General features: G+C 35.1%; 2 protein-coding genes across 2 annotated transcripts; both read left to right on the top strand.

Annotated features, from left to right (window-relative positions):
- Window positions 1-8344: 8344 nt before the first annotated feature.
- LOC120148779 (nematode resistance protein-like HSPRO1) lies at window positions 8345-10003 on the top strand. Its single transcript, XM_039161803.1, has 2 exons — window positions 8345-8467; window positions 8498-10003. The coding sequence occupies exons 1-2, from the start codon at window positions 8426-8428 to the stop codon at window positions 9860-9862; spliced, it is 1407 nt and encodes a 468-aa protein (XP_039017734.1). The 5' UTR covers window positions 8345-8425; the 3' UTR covers window positions 9863-10003.
- A 4388-nt stretch (window positions 10004-14391) lies between these two features.
- Window positions 14392-15398, top strand: LOC120148768 (probable aquaporin PIP-type 7a). The gene is made up of 3 exons (XM_039161795.1): window positions 14392-14740; window positions 14830-15128; window positions 15244-15398. The coding sequence occupies exons 1-3, from the start codon at window positions 14407-14409 to the stop codon at window positions 15373-15375; spliced, it is 765 nt and encodes a 254-aa protein (XP_039017726.1). The 5' UTR covers window positions 14392-14406; the 3' UTR covers window positions 15376-15398.
- Window positions 15399-18658: the final 3260 nt, after the last annotated feature.

Genomic DNA, 18658 nt, shown 5'->3' with positions numbered 1-18658 from the left:
TTGTTACTCAACTCAAATGGAAGAAGTTTGCAAGGCATCCAGGTTCGGTTAATGCCTCGTTGGTTAAGGAGTTTTACGCCAATATCTCTAAGCCAAACCAACACTCCATTTTTGTGTGAGGTAAACATATTCGATTTACACCTATGCGATAAATAGGTATTTTCATTTGCAGGATGTGGAGGACTGATATGCCACGTTTGAAAATAATACCGATAGCACCATCTATGATGAGATTTTGGAGGACTTGTGATTCGCAAACACCGAGTGGAATGGTCGCCAAACCAGTCAATATTTGGTCAACCGTGAGCATCTTCAATCGCGCACCAAGTTGTGGAATCATTTCCTTAAACACAAGCTCATGCCTACATCTCACAATACGACGATATCACTTTCTCGTTTAATGCTTTTACACTCGATCATGGTATCACATCCTATTGATGTTGCTCGAATCATTGTTCATCAAGTTCATGAGTGTTTGGCTAAAAAGGCAAGTGCTTTAGTGTTCCCTAATTTAATTATTGCTTTGTATCGTAAGAAAAAGGTTGAAGAGAATGCTTTTGATGAAATTTTACCTGAAATTTCGGGCATAACTAGGGCTAGATTACCACTGTTATTGGGGATTGAAAATCCAAAGTCTAAGGATCATGCTCATGAGCAATCTGCAGGTACTGAACAATCAAATGTCGAAGCAAGGTTGCTTGCTCTCGAAGAAGCTGTAATGAAGACTCATACTCGTCTGCATGCTTTACATGGTGACATCCATAATTTCTTTGGATATGTGAAGCATAGAGATGTTGTGGTGGAAACGATGTTTCAATAAATTATTCCTCATGGTCAATGGAATTTCCTGGCTTTCCAGATGAAATTGTGTCGGTATTCAATGCCGAGGCATCTCCAGAGCCCAAGCAAGATGCAGTCGATCCTCCAGTTGATGAGCTGACTCCTGATCTGCACCATTTCGAGACCCCTGAATATCCACCTACTATCCCTGTTGAAGAAAAACCCACTCTCGTTCCTGCACCCGATCATTTTCCTACACCACGTAGTGGCCGACGCACAAAAACCACAGCTGGATGCAGGAATATTGAGCATTATTACTCTAGTTCTTCAGAGTCAAGCCCAGCACCACTTCGCAAATGCACCAGACGAGAAGCTGCCAGTAGCTCCAAGGCAACACCACCACGCAAATCATGAGGCGTCTTACTTGCATTCATTTTCATTTAGTTTACATTTCATTGCATGGCATATAGTTTTTTTTTTATTTTAGTTCTCTTTAAAGCATTGAGGACAATGCTTCCCTTAAGTTTGGGGGAGGTAATGTTCTAGGTAGAACATATGCATGATAGCATTAACGTAGTATTATGCCAGTCATTAGTAAATAGTAGGATAATTAGATAGAATGTTTGAGGATACCCGATGATGATGAATTTGTTAGGCTAGAAATTGAATGTAAATGACTATTGAGAATGATAGAACTCACTCTAAGATTTGATGCTTTGTGAAATACTTTTACACGATTAGTATGTTCTCTATACTTAGAAAATTTAGAAAAAAATTTATGAAGGAACTCTAGCTAGTTTTGGCATTGAAATATAGTATTGTGCTTAAAAGAAAAATAAAAAACAACTCCCTTATATATGAAATTGTGAATAAATGCTTAGGTATAGCTGTAGAGGGACACTCCTCTTTGCCATGGCATTGCCTGGAATTCTTTTTAATAAATGGCAACCTCGCGCATATGAGTGAATGAAAGTAGTCACGAGATGACTCTACTTAACTAGCTCGGGGCTGGAAGATATGTTCCCTTTCACCTAGAGTGTGAAATAGTAGGTATGATGGGTTGACTCCCTTCGTAGCAGTATCTCTAAAAAAAGTTCAGAAAAAGGGAATAAAAATGTGCTTAATGAATAAGTAAATGCCTTGGCAAAAACTAGGGACTTGAGTAGAAATTGTCTAAATTTGCTAAGTATAGATTGGATGCAATCACGCACACACACTACCACAAAGAATCTTGACCTAGGCAAAAGTACTTGACTTCTTGATATGTCTAGCATGTTGAAGCCTATTGTTCTAAGGGTTGAAATTCAATTTTATCCTACTGTCTTATTGTTGAAAGTTGTCATGACATTCTGCTTATGTAATTGTTATCCATTGCTTGAGGACAAGCAATAGCTTAAGTTTGAGGGTGTTAACTTCCTAAAAATGATACTTTTAAGGCCTTTTTCACTTAAGTTATTGTTTGTTTAAAAGCTCATTTTAGTCATTTTAGGATCATTTAGTTGCATATAGTTGCATGTGTGGTGGTATTGCTGTTTTATTTTTTAATGGTGTTGTATGAGAGAAAGGTAAAGTTGTTTGTGGTGTGCAGGGAATAGCAGACAAAAGGATTCTTCGGGAAGTAATGTCACGGTATCACACGTTGCTGAAGCAGATTGAAATACCTTGAAATTTTCGACGTAGAAAATGACAAAAAGATACAGCTGGCTCTGCACGTGAAATGATTGTTGTAACCGCCTGCCAGAGGACCACTGCCACCTGGAGGATAAGGTTCACGCATATGGTGTGATTCTAGGGGTATGAGGGGTATTTTACGCCCAACATCACCCAACAACCTCATCATTACCCCTAGATATTTTTAAAATATATGACACCTCTTTTGAGAGAATAAAAGAGATGCGCACATGCATAAAGCAGAAAAATCCCATTTTTATTTTCCTTTTTCCTTCTTCTTCCTTGGGTTTTCCTCCATTGATAAAGCTCCAAGGTGTAGCGAGCTAGGTGTCCAAGAAGAGATAGTGAGCTAAGGTGGTTTGTGGTGGCAGAGGAGACCTCCGGTGACGCGCGTCGAAGGCTTCTTCTCACTTCTCTTTTGCTGTTATTTTTCATATTATTTTTGGGTTAATGGAACGAATATTTTATGGCTTGTTCTATAGATATTTCGAACCCCACCATGAACTAACTTATTTGGTGGTGGTTGGTTTAATGGATTGTTTAAACTTTATTTTAATGGTATATTTATGTTTATCTTGGTTATTTGCTTGCTTTGCTTATGAATGCTTCACCATCTAAGCTTGTAAGAGGCATGAGAGTGTCAATTTCTTAGATGAAGGTTAGGTGTTTGAGAGAAACCTAAGCTAAAAATACTTGTAGTATTCGAGAGAAACACAAGACAATATCCTCATAAGCAATGGGTTATAGTATTTTCAAGGGGCTTTGAACCGGCCTAGGAATACTATATCCTAATCCCTTAGTACTCGAGAAAGACTAGGATAGGATTTCAACGACTAAAAAGGGTGTTTTTATCAATAGTGTGTCTGTCAACATCGTTGAGTGAGAGCAATGCCTTGGCATTCCATTCTGTTAGGTTCCTTTGACTAGAGGGAACACTTTAGGAAGGCCCTGTCGAGTAAGTAAAGATTAGATAACTTAAATCTGCATGAGTGATAAGTTTAGCATCCTTAAATTAATCCCTACCATTCATTCCAGTGGAAGCTTGTTGTGTGAGGATTATCTACTTATCTTTTATTTGTTGTTTATTTACTGTTTTTACCATTTTTTATTGCCTCAACATTACACCATTTTCAAACACTAAACATTTGTTATTGCCGTTGTATTTCCATTTGCTACACCATCAGACCATTCATCTACATCCACCTTCATACACTTTTCATTTGCCGTGACATTTGTATATATCAAGACTAACTATACTTAGATAGAATAGTGTATTGCTTTGGTTAGACTTTTGTAATTTCACCCAATCCCTGTGGAGACGATACTCACTCGTCATTGTATTACTTGAGCGATTGTGTATACTTGCACATTATTTGCGTATAATTTATAGTACTCACAACATGAAACAGTACCCATAATGCATTAATGTTGTGAAGTACTGCATGCCGGTGGTTCAAATTGATGGGACATTCTTGTATGGAAAATACAAGCAAGTTTTTCTCTTGACAGTTGTCCAAGATGATAATCGCAACATTCTTCCATTTTCTCTTGTTTTTTTTAAGGTGAAGATACAGATTCTTGGGTTTTTTTGCCTAAAAGACATACGCTATATGTCATGAGAGAAAAATAGGCATCATTTCAGACCGCGGAGCTGGATCAAAGTAGTGATTGACTCTTTGGGTCCAATGTGGCAACCACCCAATGTCTAACATCGGTATTGTATCTGACATATTACGGTAAAATATCATGGAAAATTTAACAAGAATGACAAACGTCAATTACTTGTACACATGGGTATGTCGCGATGCTTAATTTCATTTCTCAATCATTTTTATTTTTTATATGAACTTAATAGTAAGTACTACATTTGATGTGCAGGTTACGAACTATTACCTCAAACGTTTTAGTTCATGCTTCAAGATTTGCGAGGAAAAAATGAGCAATTATAAAATTATATCAACCTCATCAACAATGAAATGTGGACAAATGCATACGATGACAGATATCGATATGTACATATAACGACCAACTTGGTTGAGGTAGTCAATTTGACCTTAAAGGGGCGCACCATTTACCAATAAAAGCTTTGGTTGAAATGGCATTTTCATTTGGAGAGACTTTTTGCCAAGCTCGGGAGATAAGCTCTAACATGGATGCAAAACAACCATGTTTATCACCCAAGATTAGTTGCAGATCTACAAAAAAGAATTGTTGCATCAAATGGAATATCCGTGAAAAGTTTTTCTCGGACCCATAAATTATTTATTGTCACAGAAATGCCACAACTTCTTCAAGGGATTGAAGCTAGGTTATTCAGAGTTAATCTACAAGACATGTAGTGTGACTGTGGATTTTTCAAGCTCTGAAGTATCCATGTTTCTGTGTCATAGCAACTTGCTCTTATACCCGTCAAGACTATAATTATTTTGTGGATCACATATACTGACTTTCAATCGTATTTAAGATATATGAATTTGAGTTTCCCCGATAGGCAATGAGAAAGACCTAGACGAGGTTCAGAATTGGCTTCCGATTGTATCAAATCTGTTCTTATTAAGGGCGCCAGTTCGGCTAAAATCCTCTTGAATTCATTGTGATATGGATATTCGAGAGATGTCCAAAGAAAACAAAAGATTTGGTCATTGTAGAAACCTAGGTCACAATAGGAAAAAATGTTCATCTCTTTTAACATCAAGTGATCTTTGAGCATCGCAATGTAATTGTGGTTTCTGAAATCTCAATTTTTGTTATTTCATTTTCTTTTACTTTTTGAGAATGTCAATTGAGCATTAAAGTAAAACATTACAAACTAAATAAAAATAATAATTAAATAGAAACATTAAATATAAATATTACAACTCAAACAATTAAATAATAAAAACATTAAAAATGACTTGAATAAAAAGTCCATAATTCATTATGTTTGCAGATAAACAAAGAAAATTAAATAAAAACATTACAAACTAAACAAGTATATCGATGTCTACGCCTTGAATGTGTTTCATAGGGTGGTGGTGGTTTCTTCATATAACTTGCTCTTCCTCTTCCTCATCATCATCAGTAGCAACTATATTTTGTTGATGAAGAATGGATGATGATGTAGAACCTTCATAGAATAAGGACCTTGGAGGTGTATGACTAATCATAGCACAGCTCATAGAGAACTATGAAAACATCAACATCAAATATTGTGATCCATACTGAGTCGGACGTGTTTGTGTTTGTGGTGAAACATCACCCGCCAAATAAGCAGCATATGATGCCCATGTTGGTCCATAGGCATGACAATATAATGTCCGACATGAGGTGTCATAAAACCCTGTAGCGGCATCTGAAATGGATTCAATGCCATCTGAACCGGTGGTGTACCTAGTGGTGGCTGGGCATGTAAATCTGTGTATATTGTGCATGCTGTGATGGTTCCTATCGTGCAATTGAGGATGATCCGAAAGCATCTATTCTCCGTCCTTGAGTCGGTGGATGATGATGTTGTGATGGTGAACGTTTTTCTTGACGCTGATGAATGCTCATGCCTCGTGCTTCCTCGGAAAGTGGTAATAGCTTCCCGAACGTGTTGAACTACTGATAATAATCATCCGTAACTGAATAATGATCCACATAAATTGACTCCATAGGGAAATGTGTCCACGTCGATCCTCTCAGATCATTATCCACTCTCTGTGCTTTATCAGTCAGTTGATATCATTTTTGCCCCGTCTATCGACGTTATGCACATGGTCGAGATTCGTAGGTACTTCAGGAATATATTGTACAAATCCAAATTGGCGGAACACATGATCAACAGGATGCCACTCGACAATAGCAAAACATATCAGACGGACCACTGATATCCATACATCTGATAAGCCACTCAAGTTAGGTGGGATGCACAACCTCATTTCTTCACTATAATAAAGAGTTCATTCAAAATAAAACAAATATATAAAATTCTTAAAAATAAAATATTCTAATTATATAACGATAATTAAATGTAAATAATAAAATTTAAATACATACCTCTGTACCAGCCTTCTAATCAATGAGTAGTCGAATTTGTTTCAATGAGTAGTTGAATTTCTTTCAATTCGTCTGGTATATCACGATGATCTTTCATTCTACATGACCACCTATTCAATGTAAAATAATATTTCATTATAAACTCACAAAAAATTATTTATATATGAACTCAATATTGAAATTACCTCAACAATATCGGGAAGACCAACAGGTTATTCAAGATCCCTCCAATGAGTTGTAATATGCAAACCCGAGCAAATTTTTGGCATGTTCCTCGGAACAATATTCACTCAATTTTTTAAAATTTGTAGTCAACCATGCTAATAGTATTCTACCACTATTGAAAGTAAGTGGGATACCTCCAAGATAATCCTCGCACACGGAATGCCAATCATCATCTGCCACACCAGAAATAATAGCTCCATCTACCAGAAGCCCCAAATGTATGGAAACATCCTCCAACATAATAATGTGCTCCCCACACGAAAGATGAAATATATGTGTCTCTAGTCTCTACCTCTTAATCAGTGCAGAAAAAAGGGAAAGTTCAAGGTTTCAGAGCCCTTCATATCTTGCTATGTAACTGAATCCAGCCTCAACTAAATACTACCAGACACGATTCGATATCTCTAACTTAACGTTATGAATAAATGGATCTAATATACGATCATACCCCTAATTAAATAAATAATATATAAATTAAAATCTAAACTAATACTAAAATAAATAAATAAATAAAACATTCACAATAAATAAAATAACACAATTTAAATTTGTTACCATATAGGCAAAATGACCAGAGATATTATTTTCATCTAAAAGCAGTAACCCTATTTTATAACTGCAAAAGACAAAAAAAATTAGTAATATAAAATATAATAAAATAATAAACTATTAAATTATTATTATATATAATAATAAAAGTGTTACCTTATAAAAATGATAATAGAACTTACTTAAAAATTTACTAGAATGATTGATAAAAGGGAGAGGAGAACATTTTTGGTGTAGTTTGAGGGTTGTATGACCGAGTATTTATAGGTGGAGGGAGAGGGGATAGGTGAAATTAAAGGGAAGGGGGACGGTATTAAAGGATATATTTTAGGGAATAATGGAAGGTGCTTGATGATACGCGCCTTTCATCTACGTGTGTAAGGCGCGTTTGGTCAACCGCGCTTTACTGTCAAAAGATGTTATATCGATAATATTCGGAGAAACGGTGTCCGACAGGTAAATAATATATATTTGGGTGATTTTTACGTCAAACGTGCAAAAGATATATAGAATAAAACCATCTTTTATTTTATTATCACAACTTGGTTGGAAATTCCGTTTTGTATATTTTGCTTGAGTTATATAACTTCGACATTTATCCTTTTTCAATATATATATATATATATATATATATATAATTTCTCATTTTGGAATGCTAATTTGACATAAAGCTTATGCGTTTGGACAAATTTGATGATTAAACTACTCTGAGAGAATAAAATAAATATCAAAATTGAATTAAAATTTTCTTTCTACTTCATCTGTATAACGAACTTACATATGACCTTTTTTTTAGAGTTATAGTAAAAATATTTTTCATTATATTTCTCAAAAATAATGTTGAAATGCCATAAGAATATTAATGTAAAAATAAGTTGATAGAAAACGCATGAATACGACCATAGTTTCCTAATTCCTTCCCACCTACCCAAACAAAACCCTTTCCCACGCTTTGCTCTGAAAAATCCATTTCGGATAAGCTTTCCTTTCTCTTTCACAAAATATATTTATTTTTCCAAGGGAAAATATTTTAAAAGAAAAAATTAAAATTTTGGAAATCCTCGTTCTTCTTTCTCAGGCGCCCGCCTTATAAATACCCAATTTCTTCTTTCCTTCCTTTTGTCAAGGGAAATCCCAAACACGATAACCCCAGCTGATAAAAAAATCATTATTTATTGTTTTGATGAAAATGGTCGATCTCGATTGGAAAGCAAAGATGGTTTCTTCTAACATCTCAAGCAAATCCCCTAAGCTCTCTAATAAACTCCAGGTTTCGATTCCGGCACCGTTTCATATCCCCAATGTTTCCTCTCCACTCTCGATATCTCCTTCGGCTTCCAAAGCTTACGACTATTATCTCCGCCTCCCGGAGCTGAGGAAGTTATGGGAGGCTGAAGAGTTTCCCGCTTGGCAAAACGAAGGCGTCTTGAAGCCGGCTTTGCACGCTTTGGAGATCACGTTCCGGTTTATTTCGATCGTTTTATCGGATCCAAGACCGTACCTAAATCGCCGTGAGTGGACGCGTCGACTTCAGTCCCTTACCACGAGTCAGATCGAAGTCATCGCTATGCTCTGTGAAGACGAGAACGACAATAAAACCGCGGCGGGAACGGCACCGATCGTCGATCTGACATCGTCGAACGGTGTACTAACACGGGAGAGCAGCTCCGCCGAGGTTTGGAAGATCCACGGAGAAACGACGGTGGTGAATCGTACGAGCGAAGCCAGCTTATTGCCTCGGCTCGCGACGTGGCAAAAATCTGAAGACGTAGCACAGAAAATCCTCTATTCTATCGAGTGCGAGATGAGACGGTGTCCTTACACGTTAGGCTTGGGAGAGCCGAACCTCTCCGGCAAACCGAACCTCGACTACGATGCCGTTTGCAAACCGAACGAACTCCACGCGCTTAAGTCTAATCTGTTCGATCACATCGACAACCCTGAGAACGCAACGCTTTATACTACGCATCAGATTCTTGAATCGTGGATCCAAACGGGGAAACAATTGTTGAAACGCATCGCTTCAAGGATCGACGCCGGAAGCTTCGAAGCCGCAGCCGGCGATTGTTCTTCAATGGAAAAGATCTGGAAACTTCTAGAGCAAATCGAAGATCTCCATCTCTTAATGGACCCCGATGATTTCCTTCACCTCAAAAGCCAGTTGCAGATAAAATCGGTCAATGAAACGGAGGCGTTTTGTTTCAGATCGAAAGGGTTGGTGGAAATTACGAAACTGTCAAAGGAGTTAAAACATAAGGTACCGTCCATTCTGGGAGTCGAGGTTGATCCTAAAGGTGGGCCCAGGATTCAACAAGCAGCTATGAGGTTGTACACCGAGAAAGCAGAGGGTAATAAGGTCTCTCTGGTACAAGCATTGCAAGCCATCGAAGCGGCCTTGAAACGATTCTTCTTTGGATACAAGCAAGTGTTGATGATCGTTATGGGAAGTTTGGAAGCGAAAGGGAACCGGGCGGTGGCGAGTTCGGACCCGGGGGACTCATTGAGTCAGATATTCTTGGAGCCTACATATTTCCCGAGTTTGGATGCGGCTAAGACGTTTTTGGGTGAGTTTTGGAGTCGTGAACAGAGTGGATCTCGGACAACTCGGTTGGCGAAGTGACGATGACCCTGTCAAGAGAGATTATAGAAATGAAAAAAATTTAAAATTATTCTTTTAAAGTTGATGTGTGGTCAATTACTGTTTTTTATATCATATTTTTTGTAACACATTTTGTATAACGAGAATTATGATATTTAAAGGTGAATCAATTTCTTTATCATTTTTAAAATTATCAATCTATATAATTTTTTTAATTAAAAATTCAAATATGAATAAAACCACAAATCAATACAACTATATATAAACTATAAATCGAAAATTATTTAAATCGTCTGTAGTAAGATTTGAATCTCAACAACTGAACCTTTGTCAAGGAATCCTTATATTCTAAATCCCCATTTGAAGATCATAGGTTATTTAGAGGTAATGAGAGTAGAGAAAATGTTTATATAAATCATTAAAAAATCAATTCTTTAAAAAATAACAATTTTAATAATTTAATATCTTTAAATAAGGATTAATTTATGGAAAAATATTTTAAATAACTTTTTTGTTTTTACTCTTAACTCTATTATCTTTTTAAATTTATTAGATAATTTGTTTATATTTATTATTTAATTTTAATCAAATTATTAAACATAATTATGATTTAAATTCAACCTTACCTTTTATTACTTGATTTTGAACACTTAATTTGTTGGCGTTTAATCTTTTCAGATGAGATGAAGCTTTTTTAGTCCCTGAATAAATACTTTCTTCACATCATCCCTAGAGTGTGAAGGACTAACCTACGATGTAGATTAAATTTAGGGATTAATGAAGGGTAAGGACTAAAGTTGGGTGATTGACCTTGTGATACAGTACGGTTTCCAAAATGTAGCGATTCTTTTGAAGTTAATTTTTATATTGCGTCCTTAAATAAATGGACACCCTAATGTAAGATCATCCCTCCAATTGCATGAACTGACTTGATTGAGGTCACAAACTAAGCAATGAAACCGCTTTTGTTGTGGGGATTACTCCAGTGGAAAGAGCCCAACTTTCTACTGACACACTTGCCAGTTGCCACGGTCCACCAAATGTCTAACATAGTATCTAAAATTGCGGTGGCCATTGATCAAAATGAACTTGCTTCAATGGGCCTATACTGTCCGTTGGCTCTGGATATGGGGGAATTGGATCCCTTCTCCAATCACAGTTGTTCAACTTATAACACTTGAAAAGTTTGTTGGGCAGTGGCAGTTGAACATTTCTCCACATTTAATGATTTCATCAAACTGATGTGCAAGTATAATAATTAATGTTTTTTCATATAAATTTAAATATTTTACATTATAAAAAATTACAAATAAACAATAAAATTCAATTTGACCATTCACAATATTCAAACTTCTAGCATCCCAACATTACAGTTCAATTCAATTAAATTTCTTCATTTAATATTTTAATTTTAATTCTCTTCATCACTCTATTTAAACAACAGATCTTTATGTTTGTCAGGTAGAACTAAACTACGACAGTGTCAAGCCTACTTCATCGATGATTGATTGCTCCTAAGAACAATGCAAAACTAGCTTCCATTTTCCAATGATATGTTAACTTGTATTCTTTTTAATCTACTTCTATGTTTTTTCCGATCATTTTTGCCGGTGGCGGATGTATATAGTTTTACAAGGTCGGCACTGAAATCTGGATTTATTTATATTAGTTGTCCATTTTATTGAAGATGTCTATTTTGAAATTTTGTTTTTATTTGTCCCGTACGAAATTTTTTTTGTTATTAATACATATATACTCACCCTAAAAATAATTTTAGATTCATTACTGATTTTTGCACCATAGCAATATCTCACAATTCCTGACGAATCCAACCTCTGGCTATCTTCATTACAATCGCACAACAAAGGTTGCACGATCCAGCCACGGAGGTTACCGCTTTGTCGTAAAATTTCTTCAAAAAACCAGGGTGGAGAATTGTCTTCAAACTTTTAAATAATTATAATTTGGTCCTTAGTGCACGTTTTGGTTATTTGGTGGCACTGCTTTTAGTTATCTCCCTCTTTGCTTCTTTGATTTGTCCCATAAGTGTACTCAAAGTTTTAATATGTCATGTTTCTCGGTACGGTTTCGAAATTAATTTATTAGTACGGCATGCACTAAAATATGTTAAAAATTGGATAAATTACATGTTTAATACCTAAAGTATCACTTTTATTCTATTTTAGTACCTAAACTTTCTCTTTTTTCAAAATTATGCCTAACACTTACTTTTTATTTCATTTTAGTACCTATTGTTTATTTTTTGTTTCATTTTGGTACCCCATTGTTAACTTTTTGTTTCATTTTAGTACCTAAATTTTTAACGGCGGGATACTAAAATGAAACAAAAAATAAAATTTAGGTATGATTTTGAAAAAATTGAAAGTTTAGATACTAAAACGGAATAAAAGTGATACTTTAGGTACTAAACATATAGTTTACCCTAAAAATATTATTCTTAAAGATAACAAATAATTATACTTTTTAAAACTATTCCATGATGTTCATATACGCCTATTATTTTTATTATTTTATTCACTTAATTTATGTCTCAGAACTCAATAAAAAGAAGTTATCTAATTACTAAGTGGTATATAATTACTTGAAAAGGTGGGTCCAATTTTTCATGTTCAAAGACCAAATTTAATAATTTTTCCTGATCCGATGACTCTAAGCTTAACCTAAAGCGCTTGCATGCCAGCACAAAATGATAAACGCAGAAAGATTCGAATTTGATTTATGTTATAATTGTTACATTGTATGCTACTCTGGAACTAATATAATCAAATCCCAACATTATCTTCCGAAAACAGTTTTTTTCTTCACAATTTTGGAATATAATCTTTGGCTCGAATAATGAAACTAAATCGATTTTTAAAAATAAAATTAATCAATAATCATTAAATAATTAGGTGATAGATGGAGGTGAGTAAAACTCGACTCGACTCAACTCGAAAAAATCGATTTCTTCAACTTAATTAAAACAAATTTAACTCGAATTGACTTCGAATTATAATTTCATAAACCAACTCCAAAAAAATTTCAAAGTTCAAGTAAATTTATAAATAGCACCATTAATAGTCCCTTACCTGCAATGTAAAGTCTTAATATAATAATTTAATTTTGAAAGACTGTCGAATCACAGAGAAAGTTTGGGAAATCACATAACGTCACTTTAAGCTGAAGTTAATAGATTCAGAAGAGGTTTCGATTTGGATTAAAAAGAATTGCAGATCTGAAAGAGAAGCCACAGAGGGACAAGTTTGGGGCAACATCTTCACAACAATGATTTGGGGTATCTGGAAGGAGCGAAGTAGGGCTATCTTCAAAGGTGAGATCAGAAACCCAAACAATATATTTCAATATGGCCAATCTTGCAAAGGATATAAATAGGGCGAGAGACCAAAGTATCGATGATCTTACCAGAGAACCGAGATGGGTAAAATGGGTTAAACCCTCGATAGGACACTTTACGCTTAATTCCGATGGGGCATGCAACAAAGCCTCGGGTACCGCCGCAGCAAGAGGCCTGATAAGAGATGAAAACGGAGATTGGTTAGCGGGGTATAACATCAACATCGACAATTCCTCGTGTTTACTAGCTGAGTTATGGGGATTAAAAAGGAGACTCATTTGCAAAACCCCTAGAGCTGAGAAACTTAATAGTTGAATCCGATGCGAGGGAGGCAATAGAGTTACTCAAGGATGAAGCAACGGCTGATCTGTAAATCCAAAATATAGCGAATGAATGCAGGGATCTGATGCGAGAATTAGAGATAAAGGAAGTAAAGCACGTTTGGAGAGAAGGTAACAAAAGTGCAGATTGGTTAGCGAAATCCGCCCTAAACGAAGGAAAGAGAGATCAGGTTTTAATAGAATCACCTGCGGGAATTTTACATCTGCTTGAGGAAGATGAGAGTGGTGAAGAAACCCTAAGAACGTAACGGAAAACGCTGTCGTTTTTTCCGCAACTCCTTTGTATAAAAAAATAATTTAATTTTCTTCTTACTGCCAAAAAGAATACGAAATCAAATGCTTGAACTCAGTCGATCGTATTCATTATCAAGTAAAAAATGAGTTTAATTTTCATTTAATAAGAATCACTTAAAACTCTCACGACTTCCACCAAAAGAGTTTGAGTAAGAAAATTATGTCACAATTTAGCTAGAACTATATACCATTCACTCCCTTCAAGTCTTCACTTTGACAAGCTTGGCAATGGGCGGTGCCTAAATTTCATCGTCAGCTCACTTATTTGTGGCCAAAACTTAGCTATCAGCCTCCCCCTTTGTCGTTTATAACAAGAACATCCCAACGGGCTATTCACTTCATTTTCCCACTAAATTAAAATTCAAATAGAGTATATGTTAAATTAAGCCCCAAAGACAAATCATTGGTCGGTCATAATTCATTAACAACTACAACTTCAATCATTTATACTTAGCTCAACCCCGCCATTTCCTCATCAAACTTGGCCTATAAAAAAAACCACCCTACACCAAGCTCAAACACACCATTTCGACACAAAAAACCAGAGTTTTCAGTTTTCTTCTTTTCGTTTAAAGATGGAGGACAAAGAAGAGGATGTGAGATTGGGAGCCAACAGGTTTTCCGAGAGGCAGCCCATTGGCACGGCGGCTCAGTCCCAAGACGACAAGGATTACACCGAGCCACCGCAGGCACCATTGTTCGAGCCCAGTGACTTTACCTCTTGGTCTTTTTACAGGGCCGGGATCGCTGAGTTCGTTGCCACTTTCCTTTTCTTGTATATCTCGGTGTTAACTGTCATGGGCTTTCTTAAGGAACCGACCAAGTGCAAAACTGTTGGGATTCAAGGGATCGCTTGGGCCTTCGGTGGCATGATCTTTGCTCTCGTGTATTGCACTGCTGGAATCTCCGGTAATACATCTCTCTCTCTATTGTTTACTTGAAATGAATTTCATATTGTTGGATCGTTAATGGTGAAAATATTGTGGTGGTGGATATAGGTGGTCACATAAATCCGGCGGTGACATTCGGGCTGTTTCTGGCGGGGAAACTGTCGTTGACTCGGGCGGTTTTCTACATGGTGATGCAGTGCTTGGGAGCCATATGTGTTGCCGGTGTGGTTAAAGGGTTCATGGGGAAGAGCCGATACGGTACTTTGGGTGGCGGAGCCAACGCCGTGAACCATGGCTACACTAAAGGAGATGGTCTTGGTGCTGAGATTGTTGGTACGTTCGTTCTTGTTTACACCGTCTTTTCAGCCACTGACGCTAAACGCAGTGCTCGAGACTCCCACGTCCCTGTAAGCTCATTTTCTTCCATTCCATGGCGTTTGTTTATTTATTTCGAACCCTGTTAAATGTTTGATCAAATATTGGATGATTGAATGATGTGAAATTTTGAAATTGTGGTGGTAGATTTTGGCACCATTGCCAATTGGGTTCGCAGTGTTCTTGGTGCACTTGGCCACTATTCCGATCACCGGAACCGGTATTAACCCAGCTCGTAGTCTTGGTGCAGTCATCATCTTCGACAAGGAAAAGGGCTGAGATGACCATGTAAGCCCCTAAAATTTTCTCATCATTTTTTATGAATTAATTATGCTCAAGAGCATTAATCTGTACAAAACTTGATTAAGTAAAACAAATAAGTCAAAATTTGACTAATTTAACCCTAACCCTTTCCTTTGTCATCCAATAATTTTAGACTTTATAGGAAGAGGGGTAGTGAATTTTGAATTACGATCTCAAGCAACTTAGGTGGCGTTTGGTTTGCTGGAATGTTTCTGAGGGAATTAAATCTGTGAAGGAATTGTAATATGTGAAGAAATTGTAATCTGTCAGGAATTGGAATCTAATTCCATATTCTGTTTGGTTCGCAGACATGTCAGATGAATTTGATTTCATTAATGTAAAATGACAGAATTACACTTCTTATTTTTTTGTTTTATTTTAGTTTGTTTTACAACTTACATGTAGTAATATATTATAAAAAATTAAAAAATATTAAATTCTCATTTTATTGATTGATTATTCATTTCAATAAATTATAAAAATCATACTAATAAACATCATAAGTTAAAATCATCGCAATTAAAATATTTTAATAAGTTACCAAAAGATAGAGCAATATTTCGATACATTTCAATCAGAGTATGTTAATTAGTTACCAAAAAATATACCAAAAGCTATTTTTATTCAATATATGAATTAGAAACCCGACCCAACATGAAATAATAAAAAAATTATTTTTATTCAATAAAAACATTGACTTAATTAAAAAAAATTATATATAGAGGAGTATTATTGTAATTATTCCTAAATATATAAGGTAAAATTATATATTTTTTCGGGTCGGGTCCGGTTTTTTTTCACCCTAAACCCGAACCCAACCCGACCCGAATATCACACTTTAAAAAACCCGACCCGACCCGAATATCACACTTAAAAAAACCCTACTCGACCCGAATATCACACTTAAAAAACCCGACCCGACCTGAACAAAATGAAGTTTCACCCGAGACGACCCAAATATATGAATTAGAAATCCGACCCAACCCGAAATAATAAAAAAATTATTTTTATTCAATAAAAACAGTAACTTAATTGAAAAAAATTATATATAGAGGGGTATTATTGTAATTATTCCTAATTATATAAGGTAAAATTATATATATTTTCGGGTCGGGGTATTTTTCACCCTAAACCAGAACTCGACCCGACCCGAATATCACACTTAAAAAAACCAACCCGACTCTACCAAAATAAAGTTTCACCCGACCCGACCCGAAATAATAAAAAATATTTTTATTCAATATATAAATAAGTTACCAACAGATTGATGAGAATAGTATGGTCAAATTTCAATTCCCTCCAACAAGGGAATTGAATTCCATCCATTATTGGATGAAATTCACTTTCCCTCATTTGATGGAAAGTTGAAGCCATGAGGGATTCTAATTCCCTTAGAAAACTTGAACCAAACATGGGAAAGTTGTGGAATTGGATTCCAATTTCCCCCAATTACAAGGGATTCATGCCAACCAAACATCACCTTAAGGTCTAAAAATCATGTGGTTTAAAGATTTTGACAAATAAGTAGGAATGATAGAACGACCTGAACCCGACGGGAAACCCGAAACCCGACTAAGTTCGGGTCTGATCGGGTTTGAATAATATTGGATCGGGTCGGGTTTCGGGATAAAATTCGGAGATTTTTTTGGGTTCGGGTTCGGGGCAAGGTATCCCCGCCCCGATTATATATATATATATATAATATTTTATAATTTTATATTAATTATATATAATATATAATATTTTCGGGTTTAGGTTCGGGGATGGGGCAAAAAAATCCCCGACGGGACACCCGATAAAAAACTCGATGGGAAACAGGGCGGGGACGGGTACGAGGGAGCAAAACCCACCCCGAACCCGTCCCGTTGTCATTCCTACAAATAAGTCGAAATTTGACTAATTTAACCCTAACCCGAAGAAGTGAATTTTAACATAAAAATCACGTCTAAAAATCATTTGTTCACCTAAATAAATAAAAAAGTTGGACATACTAATTTTTTTTCTTTTGGATGAAAACAGTTCAAATTTGATCCTCATAAGATGTTATAACGGCTTACTTTAATCTGCAGTAAAAGCTCTGATCTGATAAATAATAGAAGAAAAAACTTAGCTAATCTCATTTTTCTTCATGAATTCACATGGTTTAGAGATTTTTTTTTGACGATCTTTAAATTGGATTCATCTATTGCTATTCTTCCTTGAAGGTATGATATTATTACTATATGTATTTGGAATTTGTAGACCAAAAATTAATCAAAGCAAAATTATCACATTAATATAAAAAAATAACACATAATAAGTGAGATTTAGCGTGGTTTAATCTTACTAATATTCACGAATGAGAAGAATAATAATTACTATAAACGTAGCGATCATAAAATATACAAATAAATGATATCTCATATATCTTAAAACTTTGTATCTATACCAAAATTAATAGTATATCAAATCACTTTCTCAATATTTCTATAAAACTCATATTTGTAAGAGTTTGTATCGTTTTCTATAGATAAAGTTAACTTTTTATTCTTTGATTTTGTTTAATCGACGGCGACACTGATTTTGATGTTGGTTACCGATCGTCAGTTCTCTTTTCTCTTTGTTTATTTTTTTAGTTTTTTAATAAGATTAATTCTACTTTTGTGTCATATTTTTCTCTGTTTTTGTGACATGTTTTCCATTTTCTTTCTTGGTCGTTTTACCGTTATTTTATTTTATGTTTTCTTAGGGTTAGATTTGACGACAACGTGACCAATCAAGATGACACTTATTCATAATCTTGTTGATTTTCCTACTATAGACCCTCTAATTGAATATAGATACACGGTTTTGTGTTTGTGGATATTTTCTCACAACGCTTGACTCTGATTTGTAATTCTTTGTGGTCTTTCAATAATTTAATTCCCTTTTATGATTCGTTTGTCAATGCATTTAGATTTGTTCGTATTTATTTTTTGTTCGAGTCTTTTTGTTGAGTTTTTAACATTGTTCATGTATGATCTTTATATAATCTACAGTAGCTAGTTTCAATTTCATAGAAAAAATATTCAAATTATGTATTTAGTTTAAGATAGTTGTAGACCCTTATTATAATTTCAAATATTTTTATTTTTTAATTATACTAACGGCTTTTATAAAAGAAAACTCATTCTGTAATGTAAACCTTAAACTTTACATAGACTACAAAAAAGATTACATCACTAAAAATAATAATATCATCTCATAATTCTAAATACTATTACATATTATCTATTTATAA

The sequence above is a fragment of the Hibiscus syriacus genome, unplaced genomic scaffold (genome assembly GCF_006381635.1).
Source record: "Hibiscus syriacus cultivar Baekdansim isolate YM2019G1 unplaced genomic scaffold, ASM638163v2 tig00002744_pilon, whole genome shotgun sequence".
Classification (NCBI taxonomy): domain Eukaryota; kingdom Viridiplantae; phylum Streptophyta; class Magnoliopsida; order Malvales; family Malvaceae; genus Hibiscus; species Hibiscus syriacus.
This window is presented reverse-complemented; position numbering and strand designations above follow the sequence as displayed.

Bases quoted from the DNA above. Each gene is read 5' to 3' on its own strand.
- LOC120148779 (XM_039161803.1), top strand. From the start codon at position 8,426: ATGAAAATGGTCGATCTCGATTGGAAAGCAAAGATGGTTTCT. The intron at 8,468-8,497 runs TCTAACATCTCA...TCCCCTAAGCTC, and splicing joins GGAAAGCAAAGATGGTTTCT to TCTAATAAACTCCAGGTTTC.
- LOC120148768 (XM_039161795.1), top strand. From the start codon at position 14,407: ATGGAGGACAAAGAAGAGGATGTGAGATTGGGAGCCAACAGGTTTTCC. The intron at 14,741-14,829 runs GTAATACATCTC...TGGTGGATATAG, and splicing joins TTGCACTGCTGGAATCTCCG to GTGGTCACATAAATCCGGCG. The intron at 15,129-15,243 runs GTAAGCTCATTT...TTGTGGTGGTAG, and splicing joins CTCGAGACTCCCACGTCCCT to ATTTTGGCACCATTGCCAAT.